Source organism: Rhinolophus ferrumequinum, chromosome 27 (assembly GCF_004115265.2).
Source record: "Rhinolophus ferrumequinum isolate MPI-CBG mRhiFer1 chromosome 27, mRhiFer1_v1.p, whole genome shotgun sequence".
NCBI classification, from domain to species: Eukaryota; Metazoa; Chordata; class Mammalia; order Chiroptera; family Rhinolophidae; genus Rhinolophus; species Rhinolophus ferrumequinum.
In genome coordinates, this window is record NC_046310.1 from 15028293 (window position 1) to 15049001 (window position 20709).

The 20709-nt window shown below is 37.8% G+C and overlaps 1 protein-coding gene across 1 annotated transcript in view; it reads left to right on the forward strand.

Moving 5' to 3' along the window:
* The first annotated feature begins 5549 nt into the window (after positions 1–5549).
* AHCTF1 (AT-hook containing transcription factor 1) overlaps positions 5550–20709 on the forward strand; it is a 72542-nt gene continuing 57382 nt past the window's right edge. The window contains exons 1-3 of the mRNA XM_033099403.1: positions 5550–5928; positions 16349–16476; positions 19617–19870. Of these exons, the coding sequence (XP_032955294.1) occupies positions 16356–16476; positions 19617–19870 (375 nt within the window). The 5' untranslated portion in view covers positions 5550–5928; positions 16349–16355. The remainder of the gene's footprint in view (positions 5929–16348; positions 16477–19616; positions 19871–20709) is intronic.

Here is a 20709-nt window from a genome sequence, read left to right on the forward strand (position 1 = left end):
TCCCTGATGGTCTGGCGGGGGAGGTCAAGGGTTACTTGAAGATGGCAGTTACTGTTTCAGACCTTCTCTCCCCCAGGAAGTTGACAAAATGCAGGTTTGAAGTGTGCGGGCAAGAATGGCAAAGGAAAGCAATGATTCTAATTGAATTATGTTAACAAAAGCACTTGGTTCTTCAGGACTCGGCCTACAACTTATTAAGTGGCTTGTTGAGACTTCTTCTATACAACAAACGGTTTTCAAATCAGCTGGAATTAAACCCAAGTGTGCCAAAGCTGTTTCTCACACATCACTTTTTCTTTCATGTTTGTACAACATACTCCATCTAAGTCTTATAGAATTAGTGGAACTGTACTTTACGCTCTGAAATCTTCTTGATCTTCAAACTGAAAGACTCTGGATCATGTTTTCTAATGTTTGAACACTATAACCTTAAAAGACGGCAATTCTTACACTATATAGGTTCTGGTGTGTCACTTCCCACCCTCCTTTTTTGGGAGGTTAAGGTTTTCTACTGCCTACCCCTCTGACAAGACACCTCCCCAGCCTTATTTACTAAAGATTGATAAAGTGTCTCCTTTCCAAAAGCTGCTCCACTGATGAGGCAATGTGTGTTTGTCTGAGATAAGATTAAAAGATTGCATAATTAATTACAGTGTCGATCACCAGAGAAAGTAAAAACCTCCCTAAGGAGACAAAAATTTAAGTGCTATGTGGAACATGTGTAGCAAAGGTGTGCTTTGTTATTCACTCTTTTAACCAAAACACTGTATTATATTTAATATCTGAAAGTTGCCAAGTGTATTCAACTTTCATGCCCATTATCTGTGACAAAGGTGATGAAGGGTAGTTACCTAACTTTAAAATTAGACCCTTTAAAATAGGAGAATGCAGAATCAGAAGACCAAAAGAAATCGGAGAGATTATAGAGCTGTCATTTAAAACCACCCCAAACATAAAAGTGGCAGGCCTTCTTTAAAAATGCCTTTGTCCAACTGGTGGGAAATAAGTCTGTGACTCAACCAATTGTAGTGAATAAATGTCTTGATCAAAACCAGACTGTGAAACGAGAATATTCCTATGACTGATTAGGACACTGAGTGTTATTATGATTACCGATAAGATACTTAAGAGCTGCAGCTCTCTTTGATTTTAAAGGAGCTTTTATAAAACCATTTCAAAAGAAAGCAATTTTTCATTTAATTATGATGACCTGATCATGTTGCTGAGGGACATATATTGGTGTTACTATCAAACTTTGTATCCCCAACGCCTTGAATAGTAAGTAGCTCATTCAAACCATTCAATAAATCTTTAATGGCTGAACAAACAGGTGAATAGGGAACTGAAACAAAATAAAACTGTACTGAAAAATACTACCTGAGAATTATGACTTAAGAGTCTTACAGATATGATTTTGGTTTCATTAAAGTTCTGTATTGTTTTCATCACTAAATGGGAATTATGTGGTCTGCTAATAAATAATTCACTTGTAAACCCTAAAAAGCTTCTACATTTAAACTTATTTTCAGGAGAAGAATGTCCTAGGGTGTGTTAAACTTTATTCTGGACATTCTACTTAGGGCATCCTAGATAACATCTTGTTTCAATTTTCAGACATTTCATGGTGAAACATTGATACCACGTCACCTACGCTTTTCTCTAATCAAATTCAACAAATCTACCTAAATTTTATTAAAAAATCATAAAGAGGACCCAAGAAAGAGTACGGATCAGAAAAGGAAAAAGGAAAAAATTCCCAGTTTATAATTTAAACCATGTAGAGATATTGTTTTGACTCATAATTTACAATGCTTTGAAAACTTAAAGCAGCATGCAACCTCACAACTAATACAAGTCGTGCAAGCTCAATGGAATTAAAATGTATTCACAAGAAAAAATGAGGTTGAGAATCCATCTAATACACTAGGCACAAAACGTTTATTGAAATGGTGACCTATTCCTTCACTGAAATATCAGACTTGACTGTTCTCATTTCTATCACTTTCCAATTCTGCACAACCAACTTTTCTTATCTGGTTTCCTTCGAGGCAAGGCGCTTCAATTAAGTGAGACATTTGTGACTCATGAGCAATAATACTTGCAACACCATAGATTAAAAAGTAGCAAACTATTATTGGAGCCCTCTAGAAACTAGCATAACGATGTTCCAAGGCAAGCATGAATTTTGAGGAACTAAAGGTTCAAAATAAAAAATGCAATGATATGTGAGTATCATGGCCTAGCAGAATTTCAAGATCCATCATTAATGGCATTCTTTGGGGTGAAGGAACAGAGAAATCATAACTGTGATAGTTTTAGTTAAAATATACAGATACAGATTGTTAAAAAATAACTTTGGAAGAGGAAGATGTAAAAGAAAGGGAGAGGCAGAAAGGGAAACAATTTTTAAGAACAGATTAATTGTGGTACCACGTTTATGACAAGTATCACCAGTGTTCAGAGAAAGAAAGGATATCTATGGCTTTGTTTTTCTGTACCATTCATGGAAAACAATTTTTCAAGTGTATAAAGACTACTTTTAATGACAGAAAATTATTTGTTTATATTACTTTTCTTTAAAAACTATAGATTTGGTTTAATATCTATTTTTAAAAATGAAAACAATAAAATCTATCTCAAAATATTTGTGGCAAATCATTTGCCAATCTGTTTCATCATCTATAAAATGAGGTGTGTAGCCTAGACTATCTCTAGGGTCCCTTTTAATATAATATTGTATATTTTACTTTGGCTGGTGAAATCGATAAATATATACTCACTCACTTAACAATTATTTTAGCACTTGTTTACATGTTGGCCACTATACCATCACTGGAAATGTAATGACTCTTCACTCACCAAACTTATTGTCAAGTGGAAAAATCAAGGGTGGGGCACTGCTAGTTATAACCAATAATTTGTACAGAAATGATGAAAACATAGCTGTTAGGACAGAGGCATTGACTCTCTGAGACACATAAACTCCATTTTGTTGTTGTTAAAATATCAAGTTTTTTCCCCCCCATTATTTTGCAAAACAAATGAGATCTAATTCAGAACACTTCAATGAGGCTGTAAATTCTCTGTAATCAGATGGCTTGTCCCTCACTCCCAGGATGCCGGATTGATATTGAAATATTGCCCTTTGAATAAAACATTCCAGCTGGAAGCATGAGGGTCCACACTAATCATTCTTTTCTAGGCCTTTTACCAAAATACCTAGCGACCGTACAGGTAGAAAAGGAATGAAGTTCTGAGCTGGGCACATACTTCCCTTTAATTTTTGCAACAGCTCTGTATAAAAGTAAATAGTAGTGTCCTTTCTTATTCGGTAAGAAAACAGGCTCAGAGAGTGAAATAATTTGATTAAAGTCCTGTTGCTACGTAGAAAGTAGTGAAAAGGATTAAAAGCCAAGTTTGTCTGGTTCTCTCCGCTACACAATGCTTCCTCTAGTAAGGGAAAGCTTTGAAGCCGTGTTTACCGAAGTCCATTCTGTGGAACACTAATGAGGTAAGATGTTCCACAAGCCTAAATGGATTCATTCTGTGGTCAAGTAACTTTGGGAAATGCCAAGCATGTTAAATGCATTGAAGTATTACATAAAAGACATTTTTAATTTTATTTAATCAGCTTTTTCCCAAACTTGTTTGACAACCAAACTCAGAATTTTTTTCACTTAACACTTATTAACCTCTCTTGAGACTAAAATAATTTGGCATAAACTTAGTTACATGAAAAGGAGAAAAAGAGCTGAACAAGAGCTTAAAAGTGGAAATTCGGTTTACAAAGCAATTAAAATTAAAAAGCTAGAAGTTATGAAACAAGCATTTTAAAAAGTATAAGATACAGTCTGTGCTCTCAGTGTAGCTGGGAGCTGGTGGTGGTAGGTGGATGGAGTCAGAGGCAAAAAGGAAAACAGACATAAAATAACAGACAATATATTTTCAGTGCAAGTTCTTAGTGATTAATGTGGGCTGAAGCTGAAGGGAAGATTTGGGAGAGAAAACAGGTTTGAGCTGGACAGTGAGGGATATTAAGATTTAGATAAGGGGAGAAGAGGCTGGGAGGCACTGAAAGGCAAAAACATGTTTGGAAGACAGTGGAGAAACGATTCTCAGAAACTGCGTATGTAGGGAAATAAAATAGGACAGAGACAGGCAGTGTTCATCCAAATTACAGACAATCATAAGAAACCATTGTTGGTAATGATGGAGGGACAATTAAAATCTGTAAGATCATTTAGAAAGTCGATTAATCTGGATATTATGATGACATAGATTTTTGAATTTTACAACTGACAAGGCCCTTAGAGCAAAGTTAACAAATGTCTGTGTAATGAATCAGTAGATCCTCTAATCCAGTTACCCTTGCTCTACAGATCTGATAACTTTAGCCCAGAGAGGTCACTTAATTATCCTAACATCACACAGCTCACTAGCAGCCTACCTGAGTTGAAAACTCTGTCTTTGGACTACCAAATATATACTCATGAATCGAACATAAAATGTTGCCAAAGAAAGTTTAGAATGGGAACCAAGGAAATAGATCGGCACATCTGATAGAGGAGTGGTTTCTATTTGAAGAGGTCTATTTAAAATAAGACAACCAACCAAAAACTCGTTTAACTACTCTCTGCCTCAATGTAGTCCAGTACCTTTTGCAAACAAATATGCTATGTTTAGAGGTTGCTGCCAATAAAGAAACAAAAATTAAAGAAAAAAAGGAAATTACATTTCTAAAAGGCAGCATATCTCAAAAACCATATGGAAAGGATAACAGAAAAGGATAAACTTTCTTGATAAAAAGAAAAGGGGGGGTGGGGTGCCTTCTACAATGCTCCCTCTACTTGACGTTGTAATCTTTTTATTTGGTGTTTACCATTACGGACATATTCCACATCTATTTGTTTGAAACCTGTTTGGTACTGAGACTAGCTTCAAAGATACTACCTAACAACAAATAAAAGAAATTCTACAATGAAACCTCAGGGTGACCAAAAGGTAACACTGATTTGGGATAAAATTTTAACGAAAAAGACTAGACCAGTCACCAAAAGTAGGAGCACAGAAAACGAAAACCACCGAAAGCAAACGGGGTTGCCATGAGGACAAAAGATTATCACTTGCCGCCAGCAAGCAGGGCCAGAAGATAAAGTGGCGACTCTCTCCACAGGCGTCACCCCATGGGATCCGGAGGCGGGAGGGGCCAGCATGGCAAGACCTCAAAGACTACCATTCCCGACACCGCGCCGGGCCCACGGGTGGGGCCGCTAGAGCAATTTAAGGCGCGAGGCACTGTGGGATTCGTAGTCTTTCTCCCCCTCAGCTCGTTGGAAGAGGGGAGATCCCATTTTCTGTGAATGAAGGAGCCTGCTTCCCTTTCCTCCCTTTTCTTCCGCCACCTTCTTTCACGCGGAGTTTGAAAATTCCCGCGGCGCCGGCAGCCGAGGCCGGAACACTCGCGAGAACTGAGGTCCTCGCGCAGCCATCTCTTTTCCATCTCCCCTCCCTGTCCGCCTTCCCCCTTCCCTCCCCTCCCCTCCCCAGCGTGTGGGACTCGGTCTGTCTGCCCAGGGTAATGCGCAAAGCAGGGCCGGCGCTGTCCGAGCGGCGGAGGCGGAATCGCAGGGGGGAGGACCCGGAACCGCGGCGCGGGCAGCGTCTGCGTTTTAGTCGCTGAGCGGTCAGCCGGTCTGAAGCCGGCGTAGGCACTCTCGGGGGTGTGGATTTGAGGTGGCCAGGGAGGTCGCCGGCGGAGGCCCGTAAGGCGTGGAACCGCTTCCGCACGGCGGAGGTGTGTGCGTTCCGCCTCTGGCGACCGTGTCTCCCGGGAGATGCTGTGACGGACCTGTGCGGGAGGAGTTCGCGTTTGCCTAGCGCCCTACTGGACTCGGCGGCCGCGGCGGCCCGGTCACCCGCCCTTCTCCGGTAGGTCGGTTCGGGAAGGGAAGGAGGGGGTTGGGCCCGCGCGGCCTGGGCCCCGAGCGGCGGCCCGGCTTCTCCCGCCGCGCTTCGCTCGCGGGGCCCTCATGCCGGGCCTAAGCCGGCCTTATACCCGCCGGGTTAGCGGCGGTGCCCCGGCCCGCAGATCGGGCCGGAGGGGGCGAACGCGAGCGTTAGCGGTTACAGCATGCTCCAGGGCTCCGGGGAGAGTTATATAACCATTTCTGCGGAGCGGCGGCACATGGCGGCGGAGAAGCGCTTGGGGTCCACCCCCCGCCACTTCCGCGCTGGCAGTCGAGTCCTCTCCCTCCCGGGGCCGGCCTCGACCGCGGCGCCTCTTCCCTACTCCAGTATGGTTGAGAGCGTGGCGGGCCTTCCTCGGGAACCTGATGGTATTTTGAGTCGGTCTTAACGTTGTGGAGCGTGTGCTCCACATGCTCCTGGGCTTGGCTCGGGTGAGTCCAGGGCGGGGAAGAAGTTGCACTCGTGATTGGAAAGGTGCAGTGAATTGGTCGGAAAAAGGAGATTTAAAATAAACGTACATGTTGGAGTGGGTATTAATTTGCCTTACTTTTCCCACCGGGAAACTGGAGGACGATTACTTTTGTTACTGGTTGACTTTTTTTTGGGGGGATTAGGGGTTAATTTGTTCTAAAAGCCAACAAGGTTCATACTTGCTGTTACCTTTTTTTGAACAGGCAGTTTGAGATAATGTGAAAGAACCTGGGTCTGGGTCCTTTGGGATAAAGTATAAGTCTTCTCGGAAACTCTAAACTTCATTTTATCCTCAAAATATTCTAAGGAGCCAGGAGATTTTAAGAACCTTTCGTGAACTTTCACTGATTGGGTCTGTGAGGAGAGAAGAAATTAGGGTAGGTTTACTTATTTTGGAGGATTTGACCAGGAATGACAAGCCCAGTTCACGTTAATGCTTGAGAGATGCTCTGTGTTAAGCGCTAGGAGAAAATCTACATTCTCTCCGTACTGTAGTTTTTGTTACTGATTTTTAAAAATAACCTAGTACCAAAGTGTCACCAATTTGCAAAACAGCAAAAATTATTATTTTTTAAATTATGTTCTAGGATTGTTATACAACAATTTTGCGATGGGCACGAAACACTGTTTCTTTCTCTCCTAACCAAGAAAATGTTCAGGAACTCCTCATTCTTTCTTCAGAATGAAGTCTCATTGCCCCAGATTAGATCAACAGTCTCTACGATAAGGCTGTTCTACTTTCCAGCCTCAACTACGTAGTCACAGATTTATGCTTCAGCTAGTCCAGAATTGTCCCCAGTTCTGGGCCCATTTTCTTGAAGACATACTTTGATGTTCCTTTGCTCATGTCCTTTCACCTGGAGTGCCTACTCTGCCTTTTTTAAGTTCTCAAATTTCAAATCTACTTCGCTTAAATGCCATCTTTTCTATGCAGCCTTTCATTTCCCTTTATCCCACTTCTTCCCTGGGATCTCGCAGTATATATAGGTCTGTTGTAGCATTTATTTGTGTCTGACAGCTATGTATCTCCTAAGAATGTAAACTCCTTGAGGTCAGGAAGTAAGTCATCTTTCTGCCTCTGCATTCCCTTCCCAATACAATGTTTTTAAAATGGTTGGCGATTAATAAATGTTTGAATTAAGATTGAAAGAACTGGTAAAAGATTGAAAGTTTCTGGGTCCACTGGTAGTTTACATTTAAATCATAATTCTTAGTCTTTTTGAGTCAAAAAGAAAAAGTAAAATGCGAGCAAAATGTTTCGTAGAAATGTTTGCTCAGTATATGTTGCAGTATAATTGAACGACTAGATGAGGGCTTTATTTTCTGTAGTGGAATGCAGCTGCTTTTGAGGATGTGTATTTCACACAACTGGTTTATAATATTCTATGTTAGTATCTTTCTTAGTACGCTCGTGAATTTTGTTTGCTTCTTAATACTGAATCATTGTAGTACACTTAAAAATACGTTGAGCTCAATATTTTTTTCCTTTTCAATAGACTTTATTTTTTAGAGCAGTTTTAGGTTCACAGCAAAGTTGAGTGGAAGATACCAACATTTCCAGTACACGCTTTCGTGCATAGATAGCCATCCCCCACCAGAGCAGAACAATTAATTGATGAACCTACATTATTATCATCCAAAGTCCATAGTATACATTACAGTTCACTCTTGGTAGTGTATCTTCTATGGGTTTGGACAAATGTATAATGGCATGTATCCACCTATAGTGTCACTCAGAGTAGTTTCATTGCCCTAGAAATCCTCTGTGTTTTGCCTATTCATCCCTGCCTCTCTGCTAACCTCTGGCAACCACTGATCTTTTTACTGTCTCCACAGTTTTGCCTTTTCCAGAATTGTCATATAGTTGGAATCATGCAGCATGTAGCCTTTTCAGACTGGCTTCTTTCACTGTGTCGTATGCATTTAAGTTTCCTCCATGTCTTTTCATGGCTTGATAACTTTTTGTAAAGCACCCAATAATTGTCCATTATATGGATATATCACTGTTTATTTACCCATATACCTACTGAAGGATATCTTGGTTGTTTCCAGGTTTTGACAAATATGAGTAAAGCTGTTATATACATTCATGTGCAGGTTTTGGTGTAGACATAAATTTAATGCCAAGGAGTGTGATTCCTGGATTCTATGGTAAGAGTATGTTTAGTTTTGTAACAAATCGCTAAACTGTCTTCCAAAAGGGCTGCACCATGGTGCATCCCCACCAGCACTGAACGAGAGTTCCTGTTGCTCCACAAATTCATCAGCGTTTGGTGTTGTCAGTGTTCTGGGTTTGGGCCCTTCCAATAGGTGCGTAGTGGTATGTCACTAATGTTTTCATTTGCATTTCCCTGAGGGCATGATGGGGAGCATCTTTTCATGTGCTGATTTGCTATTTGTACCTCTTATTTATTGAGGTCTATTTGCTATTTGTACCTCTTATTTATTAAGGTCTTTGGCCATTTTTTTAATTTGGTTGTTTTGTTGGGTTTTAAGAATATTGATTTTTTTTTTAAATTGATTTTATTGTTTAACATGTCTGTCTCTGCCCCTGCTAGTATCTTGCTATCCTAATTTACCACATGTTGCAAGGCATTTTGATCCTCTAGAATTCACAGGAATAAGATATGAGCTTTGCCTGTTAGGAATTCATAGTATAGTGAGGAAGACAGGCAACCCCATATAATGAGTTTCACAAACTTCATTTAGGGTTGCTAACACAAAGGTGGAAAGGAGTGAGCTCAGAGATGAAATGAAATAGGAAAGCATGGATCTGCCCAGACCACACTGGGAATCTAGTCCTTGAATGATGGGCTTTGGTTATATGGAGATGGAACGAAGGAACAGCATAAAAGAATGAAAGTGCTAGGCAATAGCAAACTGAGGAAGGAAGTGGTTTTGGGAGAAAACACTGTAAAGGTAGTCTGGGACTGCCACATTGCCTGTGACTGAGGGTGTTGATTTTAATATGCAGTAGGGAGTCATTGAAGGGTTTTGAGTAGGAGAGTGACATAATCCATGTGCTTTATTAAGAAAATGAACAGTATGTTCATTGACAGCCAGCGCAGCGTTTTTGCTCGGCCTATCTAAAACTTGAGAAGGAGTTGAAACTTTGTAAATTACTTTTTACAGGTTGCCAACGGGGGCATGTCATAAAAGCTTAAGTTCTTTCAGAACTTAAAGTATGTTGTTCCACTCTTATGGCTTGCATGGTTTTCAAGTTTCCTGTCATTGTTATCTCTGTTCCTCTTTGCAGGGTGTTTCTTTAAGATTTTCTCTTTGTCCTTTGATTTTGATGTACGTTGGTGGAGTTTCTTCATGTTTCTTGTCCTTTGATTTCTTTAATATTTTCTCTTTGTCCTTTGATTTTGATGTACGTTGGTGGAGTTTCTTCATGTTTCTTGTCCTTTGAGTTTTACTGCCATTTTTGGATTTGTGGGCTTAGGTTGTCATCAAATTTGAAACAATTTGCCATTAGTTTTTCAGATATTTGTTTTCTCCTTTTGGAGATTTGTATATTAGGGTATGAGAGGTTCTCCCATAGCTCCATCCTTCCCCCTCCACCCCCACCCCTAGTCTCAGTCTTTTTTCTCTCTGCTTTATTTTAGATAGTTTCTATTGTGGGTGTTTACATTTACTAATAATATTTTCTATATTGAATCTGTTAATCACATTTAATGTATTTGTCATCTCTAAAAGTTCAATTTAGTCTTATATCTTCTAAATCTCCTTAACATGCTCATGCTTTCCTCTACCTTCTTGGACATAGGGATTATAGCTAGAATAACTGATTTAATTTCTTCACCTAGTAATTCTAATGTCTGTGTCATTTGTAGGTCTGTTCCTTACCCCCTTATTATGGGTCATACCACCCTGCTGCTTTGTGTGCCTGACAATTTTTGATTGGGTGCCAGACATTGTGAATTTTACCTTCTTGAGGAGTGGCTAATTTGGCATTTCTTTGTATATTCTTGAACTTTGTTTTGGGATGCAACTAAGTTACTTGGAAACACTTTGATTCTTTGAGACTTGCTTTTTGAGCCTTTGTAGACTAGACCAGAGCAGTCTTTAGAGGAGGGCTATCTTTTCCCTCCATACTAACTGAAACAGTCAGTACTTTTCTGAGTACTCTGTGCCCCGTGTATTATGAGGTTTTTCCACTATGGAGCTATTCCTGGCCCTGTGTATGCTCTGGGGATTTTCTCCTTCACTTTTCCAGTGATTCACTCCTTGGCCTCTTGGTAGTTTCCTTACATGCTTAGGCTGATCAGATGAAGATTCCGGGGAGCCCACCGCAGATCTCTGGAGCCCTTTGTAGGGCCTGTTGTACTGCAGTACTCTGCAGGTGAATTCTAGCTGCCTTTGGCTTTGTGATCTCAGCTCAAGGAGACCTTCGGGCTCCATTTGGGTTCCCCCTCTCTGCTCTGTGTCCTGGCCATTCTAGGCACAATAAACTGGGACAGTCCTAGAAGTCATTTTGTTTTTATTTCCCTCAGGGACCACTGTCCTGTGCTACCTGTTGTCCACTGTCTGAACTCCTTGTTTCATATATTTTGTCCTGTTTTTAAAATGGTGGGTATATCTGGAGTGGAAATCACAATTCTCTTTTAAAATACTGTGAATGTTTGAGCTGGTATTTCCACAACGTAATCTCTGTTTTATATTAAAAATAACAGAAAATACATCCAGCCTAAGAAATAGAACATTTATATTTCATATTCAAAAAATTGATTATTGTGCATTATTCTTTCAGATAAACTTTAGAATCACCTTATGAAAATCTTTTTAAAATTCTGTTGGGGTGATTGATCTTGATTGAATTGCAGTGATTGTGGAACTATTTTGCTGAATGTCTCTGAACACTACTGAATACACTGAGAAAAGCTACCACGTGGAATTCTGAAGGGTTTAGCTCTAGAGAAATGACTTTAGTTTTAAGTTAATAGGAAAATGTATTAACTACAGTTTACCATTACACTGGTCTTATCAAGACTATAGAAAGGTATCAGAGAGGAAAATAACATAATATCAATGTGATTGAGGCTCTTCCTTCCTAAATTTGTGTAACATTTTTTTAGTACTAAGATACTTAAGAGGAGACAAATGTGATCATTATGTGTAAATGTAATGCTTTCAGGAGCTAAGAGTTTAGCTTCCGGCCCTCATATAAATATAGAAGTTTTTGTATTGGAGGCCAATAGTCATTACTTTCTATTGACCATATGGCGGAGTAATTACAATCTGCTGTCTTTATAGTATACTTTGGGATTTTTTTTGGATAATAAAAAGCAAACCTCCACTTTCAATGAGTAGGAAATCTCAAACATACCTTCAAGTTTTTTGAGCTCATGGTGACATATATGGTTTTTGAGTTGATCAGAATTTTATCTAGAAAATAATATTTGTAGACTTAACAGAAAATTAAAACTCATCTTTTGTTAACTTTTTGAGTGACCTTTTCAAATTTATTATTTTTTTACATACTTTTTTTGGCAAGGATGACCTAAGTTTTCGCCAGTTACAGCTTTGGGTAAAGAATACAAATGGCAAGAACAAGTAACGAGGTAAAAAGACCATCGGCAGTCTAGTTAGAGATCAGGCAATTTGACAAAGGCAGAATCATTAGGAATAGAAATGACGGACTGGAATGCAGATTTTTTTTTTTTTTAAGTGGGTTGTTTTTGGTTACTACTTACATTGCATGATAAGGGGAAGAAAAGGAAAGGGACACCATTTATTCATGTAATTTAACCAATATTGTGTTCCACAGTATGGAATTAAAATGATAAAGTAAGGTACATATTTGTCCTCTAAGAACTTTCAATCTAGTTGGGGATACAAAGAAGCAGTTACACAGTGTGGTAAGTGCCATACGTGACAGAAGTACCAGGTTCATTAGGAACAAACAGGATAGTCATAACTTAACCCGGACTTGGGGAGTGAGGGGAGGGTTAGTCGTCAGGGCAAGTTTCTTGAAGAATCATTGTTTTAGCTCAGTTCTTCAAGTTTCTGGGTAGGTAATGGAATCAGTAACTGAGAGACGAAATAAAAGAAAGGGGATAAATTTCTAAGGAGGAGGGAGAAAGATTATTTCATTTTGGAAATACTGAGTTTGAAGTGCCTTGGTAGCATCCAAATAGAGAATGGTTAGTGCTGTCTGTTGCTTTGGAAGGAGTTGTGGTGCTGTGTCATGCAATATTTGAAGTCATGGAGTGGCAGGGATTTCTTTCCCCATGATCTTGCTGCAGGTGAGTGAGATAGAGGATATAAGTCTTTTGCCTCTAGGAGATAAAAGTTCTAGAATTGCCAGGTCAAAAGATTTTTCCATGTAAAATTATGAGGTGGTAAATTATCCTCTGAAAAGGCTGTTGGGATTTATGCTCCCACAATAGTATATGTGCATGTGTGTTTCCCTGTACCTTTAACAGTAATTGGCAAAAATGGTATCATGACTTGGCATTTTCTTGATTGTTAGTGAATATTAAAGTTGACTTGCACCTTCTTCCCATCCTAAGATTACATAAATATCTCCTGTATTTTCAAAGTCTTATTTTAGATTTTGTTTTTTAAAAATCATGTGATTATTATTTTTATAAAAATGAAAAATGTTTTTAAAATCCAAGCCATACTGAAAAGTATAAACAAATCACTCCAAATTTGGATCACACAATAGTAAACAGTACTAACATTTTAAGAATATTTCACACATCTCTGTGTGCAGATATATAGAAGAATTCATACAGAGACTAATTTTATGAACTAGAATAAACTGTAAAATGCTAAAATGTTACAGTTGAGTGTAATCACTGGTGGGAAACCTTATACCTGGTGAAATGACTTGTACTTGGGATCACTCTCCTGCCAGGTAGACTCCTTTGGATTTTCATACCTTTCCCCCAAAAACGCATTACAGCTCCCTGGAAGGTGGCCCTCTGCCGAGGTCTGTGCTGTGTCTAATGAGAAGCTTCTAGAACTGAAGTTTTCCTGGAGTTTTCCTAGCAAAACTAGGGTTATCTATTCACCCCTTTAGTTTACTTCTCTCCGAAACATTTTATTCAATTTCTAGATATTAAGGGAGGCATGTGTAGTATGTGTATCATAATGTGTGTAACTTCTTTGCTGAAAATGAGTAGCAAATTGTACCAATGACGTCAATTGAATAGTCCATATTTCCTCTCTGATTTGAAATATCAAAGTGTGCTTTTCATCTACTGGATTTTTGTGGCTCTATGTCTAGATTTTCTGTTTGATCTGTTTGTCCATCATTAGCCTGTCTCAAATTGTTTTAATTATTATAATAGTGTGTTTTTACTATCTGATAAAGCAAATTCCACTTCATTCTCTTATTTGGTTATTTTTAGTATTTTACTATTAAGAAAATTACTGATAGGTACATTCTTGTGTATATCTCTTCCTGTACAGTTGACCCTTGAACAACATGAAGGAGTAGGGGCAAATTTAGCTAAAGAAAATGTTATTAAGAACACCATAAGGAGGAAAAAATACATTTATAGTATTAGTGAAAAAAAATCCACGTGTAAGTGGACCCTTGCAGTTCAAACTGTTGTTATTCAAGGGTTAACTGTATGTATTTTCAACATGGATATGTAAAAAAGTGTAAAATGAACCACTGTGTCTTTATTCTCTCAGATGATAAAAGGACTATGGATGCTTTATTTAAATCCCATACATTAATCATTATTATTGTTATGTGGTCTGTATTTCAGATTTTTCCATGTATTTACAAGTACTTTGACACACGATTCTTTTTGTTTCTCAGACCTCCTCTCTGATCACTATTCTACCTGAAGTCTTCTACCTTACAATCCTTTAGAATTCCCTTTAAGGGAAGGGTCTGTTTGTAGTAAACTCAATTTGTGTCTAAAAATGTGCTTCATATTTTTAATGTGCTTCATATTCTTAAGGATAATTTCAGTGATATATAATTATGTGTTGACTGCTATTTTTGCTTCGAGTTTTGAAGATATTTCAGACTTCTGGCTTCCACTGTTGTTGAAATCATTTCCTTTTATTTATTCTACCTAGGATTCACTGGTCTTCTGATTACCAAGAATTGGTGTGTCTATAAATACGGGAAATAATCTTCTAGAATATTACCTCTTCCCAACTGTTAGTATTATATTTGGGGGGGGTGGTATTCTGAATAAACATGTTAGGTCTTCTCCCTCTATTGTCTGTTATTTGTTGAATGGGCACAAAAGAATACTTGTAAGTTAGAAAGAATCATGATGCAGTGAATACCTATGTACTCACCACCAAATTTTAGAAGAACTTGACCATTACCTGGGAGTCCTGTGTGTATTCTTTTCCATTCTAATCCCTTTTCCTTCCTCAAATGTAACTACTATTGTGAATTTTGTGTTCATTATTTCCTTGTTTTGTTCATGGTTTTGCTACATATGTTTGTATCTTTAGGCAATATTTTGTTTAGTTTTACAGTCTTTTTAACTTTATATAAATATAATCATTCTACATGTATTTTTTGCTACTTTTATTGTTTAATATTATATTCTGAACTTTGTCCATAATGTTGCATGTAGCTGCAATGTTCTCATTGCCCCATTTTTTCCCATTGTGTTCTAAATTTTACTTATTTCATTTTTCAATATAGAAGTTCTATTTTTTTCAAATCTGCTTGACCATTTTTCATTTTAATTTTTAAAGTTTCTTCCTCATTAGCAAGCTAAATCTTTGATTTCTTTAAGCATATTAAACTTCCTTATTTTCCATTTTCTGATCATTTCGATATCTGAAGTCTTTGACAGACTGATTCTGCTGTCTGTTAATCATGATATCCTTGTTAAATTTTGTTATTTTGACTGTGAGCTCATTTTCTTTGAACTTCCATCTTTTAGAACTCTGAGATTCCAAAGAATATACGGTGGTTTCTGTGGGTTGTTTGGAGCACTACCAACTTGAGAATACTTACTAATTAATTCTTCACCTGAGTATTTTCAGGTAATATAGTTTAAATTCCGGCCATTCGTTTGTGTGAAGGAAAATTTTCTTTTGTCGAGTAGAGTCTTACAGCCAAGGTCAAAACAGGCAGCTTTACTGCTCCCTCTGCCGCACAGTGGGTTTTTCTCTCATCTACCTTTGCTGATGACATAGGCTTGTGGAGTTCAATGGGTTGGTGGAGTGGGGAGGCTCTTCTTAGCTTTCATTGGCTCTGTTAGTACTCAGCTTTATCTTCTGTCTCTGGAGACTTCAGAGTACTGAAAACAAGATCAGGGCCCCCAGGACTGGATTTGTTAGCTAACCCTCAGGGCCCCAGCCTGTTTGTCTAAATTCCTGCTGTTTCTTCACTTTTGGCTTTGCCAACTCAGTATCATTCAAAAAAATCATTTATGTTTTAACCGTCATTTTTAATTGATTATAATGAGAGGGCCATTCAGGGAGTCTAGTCTTCTATAGTTGGAAATGAAAGGTAATTTTAGATTTTCTTCTATCTAGTTAAAGATACGTGCCAAACTTAATTCCTGAGGTTGCTGTGGATTTGGACATTTTTCATGGACTTTCTCCCCTTTTACTGTAGCAAAAAATTTTCTACACTATATCATTTTTTTGTTTGTTTGTGAAGTGGAAGTGTTGTTTGAGAGTTTGTGAGGCAGTAAGATTAACTGCATTGAACGAGTTTTCAAAGAATCTAGTTAATCATGTATATCTTTACAATATCTAGTTTAATGAAACTTTCCTAAGGCTGTTTGGGAAATGTTTTCTTAGGAGAAAATATCTCAGATCCAGAAGCACATAATATGTATTTTTTATAATCAGATTTTAGTTTATTTTTATGTGGTGGCTTTTTCTTTTTTTCTTCTGGTTAGAGATAATCAAGTTCATTATAGTAGAAATATATCATAATAATGTTGTCTTTTAAAAATATTTACAGGGGAAGTATGCACGACTTAACAGCACAAGTGACTAGTGGTCTTCTGCAGTTCCCTGAGGTAACTGTTGAAGCCCTTGGAGAAGACGAAATATCAATTGAGTCTGTGCTTCGTGGAAAGTTTGCTGCAGGTAAAATAATATTGCTGGAAATTTACTAATTTGATTGATTTGTAAGGTAAATAATAATATCTATTGCAATTTCTTTAATGTGAATGGGAAATAACGCAGAACCTGGTTAGAGTGTTCATATGTATATACTGGGGGTGCCAAAAAAATGTATACACATTTTAAGAGCTGTTATCTATACATTACTTTTCGAAGTTGAATTGAATTACGGTAGCAATGTGTAGTATCATTTTCGCTCAAAAGATGGCGTTAATCAAATGAATGCTAGTGTCACCATGCAACAGGCAGGACAAAAAATGGTGGAAGCATGGATGTCGTTTGAGGAGTGTAACACCATTTTAAAGTGGTATTTGAAATTCAAGAACGTTCTCCTGACTTAACACTCCTTGACTTCTACCTGTGGGGACCTTAAAGGACATGGTGTACCGTAGTACATGCGGTACTTCAGAAAGAAATTGACACAGCATGTGCAGCAGTACAAGTGGACACTTTGGTCAACGCTGCTCAAGCATTAGTTCACCATCATCAGAAGTGTCTGGACGCTGATGGTAACCACTTGGAGCACCTCTTGTAACTGCAGAAGTCAAACATGACTTGTATTCATCTTTTGTTATCGGTATATATTGAGTATTACAATTTTAATCCAGTTCCTTTTCTTAAAATATGTATGCATTTTTTGGCACTGTGTATGTGTGTGTGTGTATATATGTATATATATATACACACACACTTCAGAACACTTTTTCAGTGACTCTTTGAGAGGTATAGTTTATTTTTCCTTAATGAGAGGTATAGTTTATTTTTCCTTATTAAAAATACCGTATGTTTTAGTATTGAGTACATTTAGAAAGTAGAAATAATACACAGCTGGTTTTTCTTTATAATCAGTAAGTTTTGGTCAGTTTGGATTAGAACCTAAGCAGTCTTATGAGTAGAAAAATTCTGACATTAGGGCCCTGGGCAATACAAAATATTCAGAAAGTCTTATCTCTTAATTCCATTAATCTGAACAAGATCTCAATATATAGTTTAGATTATATAATACAGCAGAAAACCATACTAAAGAAGCCGTTTGATTATGGTTTTCAGTCTAGTGAAAAGTTATTGCAGAAGACTTTTCTGAAAGAGAATTTTACAGCCATCCTTACTAGCAGAAAGATAGCAAAACATATATATATGTATCAGTCACTTATTTACAGTGTTATTCACTTGAATATTAAAAGTAGTGGGGCTGGCTCGGTGGCTCAGGTGGTTGGAGCTCCGTGCTCCTAACTCCCAAAGCTGCCAGTTTGATTCCCACATGGGCCAGTTGGCTCTCAACCACAAAGTTGCCGGTTCGACTCCCGCAAGGGATGGTGGGCTCTGCCCCTTACAACTAAGATTGAACATGGCACCTTGAGCTGAGCTGCCATTGAGCTCCTGGATGGCTCAGTTGGTTGGAGCACGGGCTTTCAACCACAAGGTTGCTGGTTTGACTCCCGCAAGGGATGGTGGGCAACTAATGGCAACTGGACCTGGAGCTGAACTGCGCCCTCTACAACTACGATTGAAAGGATAGCAACTTAACTTGGAAAAAATCCTGGAAGTACACACTGTTCCCCAATAAAGTCCTGTTCCCCTTCCCCGATTAAAAAAAAAATCTTTAAAAAAAAATGAAAAAAAAATAAAGTAGTAACTTACTGTATATGCCAGGCGCAGTAACAATTTTTCATTGGATAAGTATTAGACTTTTTAAAGTAATCACTGTTGTATGTATCTGAGAATCAAATAGGTAATTTCATCTTAGTTACATAGATAGCAAGTGACAAAAATGAGCTTTGAACCCATGCATTCTGGGTACCCACTGTGCCATGCTGTTTCTTTATATAGCCTCCTCTGAGCTATAATCTCATATTCAGCTGTCTACTTAGATGTGTGAGAGACATCACAAATTTAATAGTAAAAGTTAAACCACCATCCATCTACTCCTCAAGGGAAAATTCAGGGTCTCTTCTTGATTTTTCTGTTTTACTCACCTCCCTGTATCTCGTTCATCAGCAAGCAGATCCTTTGAGTTCTGCCTCTAAGATGAAGCTCGAGTCAATCCACTTTTCCCTATTAATGGCCACCAAGCTTAAGTATCATCTCCCTATGTCTCCTCTGTGCTTTCCCCTTATTGTCTATTCTCTGCTTAGCAGCTGGAGTGACATTTAAATACATAAATCAGATTGTCACTGTCCTGCTTGGTACCCTCCAGTTACTTTACATTGCATGCGGACTAAAACCCAAACAAACTAGTACGGGGCCAAAAAGAGCTTCTGAAATTTCCTGTTGTTATGCTAGTTATGCCTTGTCTTCTCAGTTAGTTTTTGAACTCTTCAGGGATAGAATCATGTGTTACATTTTCTAATTCCTATAGCACCCATGGGTATAGGTGTAGTTAAAGGTATAATGACGTATAGGTGTATGTATATGTATAGGTGTAGTTTAAGGTATAATGTAGTTAAAGTATAAGCTTTGGAGTTAGACTTGAGTTCCACTTCTGGCTCTGATACCGTTTCCCTGAAAAGAAGACCTCGCCGGACAATCAGCTCTAATGCGTCTTTTGGAGCAAAAGTTAATATAAGACCCGGTATTATTATATTTTATTTTTATTTTATATATTATTATATTATATTATACTATACTATACTTATATTTTGTTAATTATATTACATTATATTATTTATAATATAGTAAAATAAGACCGGGTCTTATATTAATTTTTGCTCCAAAAGGCGTGTTAGAGCTGATTGTCCATCTAGGTCTTATTTTCGGGGAAACATGGTATTTGTAGCTGTGCGGCTTTGGGCAAGTTGTTTAGCTGTATGAAAGGTTAGCTGCCTTATCTCAGTATTGAGGTATGACAAGGAGTAAATGAGATAATGTATTTAATCACATAGCAAGGTACCTTTATGGAATGGTTACTTTATTATTAGTTGTTCAACTTATTTGACTAATGTGAGGACCACTGTTTTATAAAATGGTTAGATTTCAATTTGGAGATAATATGTGAAGTTTTATATAATGAGCTATATAGTATATATGTAAAAGCTAACTGCTATTTAGTTTTGTGTATACATACACTGTTAAAATAAGCAACATTTTTGCTTTTTTTCCTCCAGGGAAAAATGGACTTGCTTGCTTGGCTTGTGGTCCACAACTTGAAGTAGTAAACGCTCTAACAGGAGAGCGGTTGTCTGCATATAGATTCAGTGGAGTGAATGGGCAGCCACCTGTAGTCCTAGCTGTGAAAGAATTCTCTTGGCAGAAGAGAACTGGATTGTTAATTGGATTGGAAGAAGCAGAAGGGAGCGTTCTCTGTCTTTATGACCTTGGTATATCAAGAGTGGTTAAAGCAGTTGTTCTTCCTGGAAGGGTAGGTACTGCTTAAGATAAGTGGACATTCTGCTGTCAAAACTGAACCCCTCCCTACTGGTTATACAAGTGTGTTCACTTTGTGAAAAATCATTGAGCTGTACACTTATAATTAGATCATTTTTATGGAAGTGTATTATTTTTCATTAAAAAGTTCAAAGTAAAAAAGGTTAAAAATGTTATATTATGAAAGGAACTTAAAATTTGAAATATAACTTTCTTATTCTTGGTTAGAAAATTACAAACTAAATTATAGTGAGGACATGTATGTAGTATTCTAATATCCTTTTGTTTGAAAAGTATCATCTGAATCTTGTTCTTACCTCTAGTTGTGTTTTATGAGGACGCTGAAAGTATAAAAATATTCATTACTATGGCATATTTTTCTCTCTTCTCTGTTTTTTCTCTTTTACTTTGAGACTATCATTGACCCTTGATCAATACGGGGGTTAGGGGGTTCTGACACCCCTCCCACCCCTGTGCGTTTGAAAATCTGCATATAAATTTTTTTTTTTTGGCATATAATTTTTGACTTCTCAAAAACTTAACTGCTAAGAGCTTATTGTTGATGAAAGCCTTACCGATAACACAAACAGTTGATTAACACATATTTTGTGCATTTTATGTATTATATACTGTATTCTTACAATAAAGTATGCTAGAGGAAAAAAATGTTACTAAGAAAATCCTAAGGAAGAAAATACATTTACAATACGGTATGTATTTATTGAAAAAAATCCACATATAAGCAGATCCATGCAGTTCAAACCCATGTTGTTCAAGGGTCAACTTATATAGCCTTGGAGCAATATGGAAAACATGTCTTCATTGTTGTTTAAA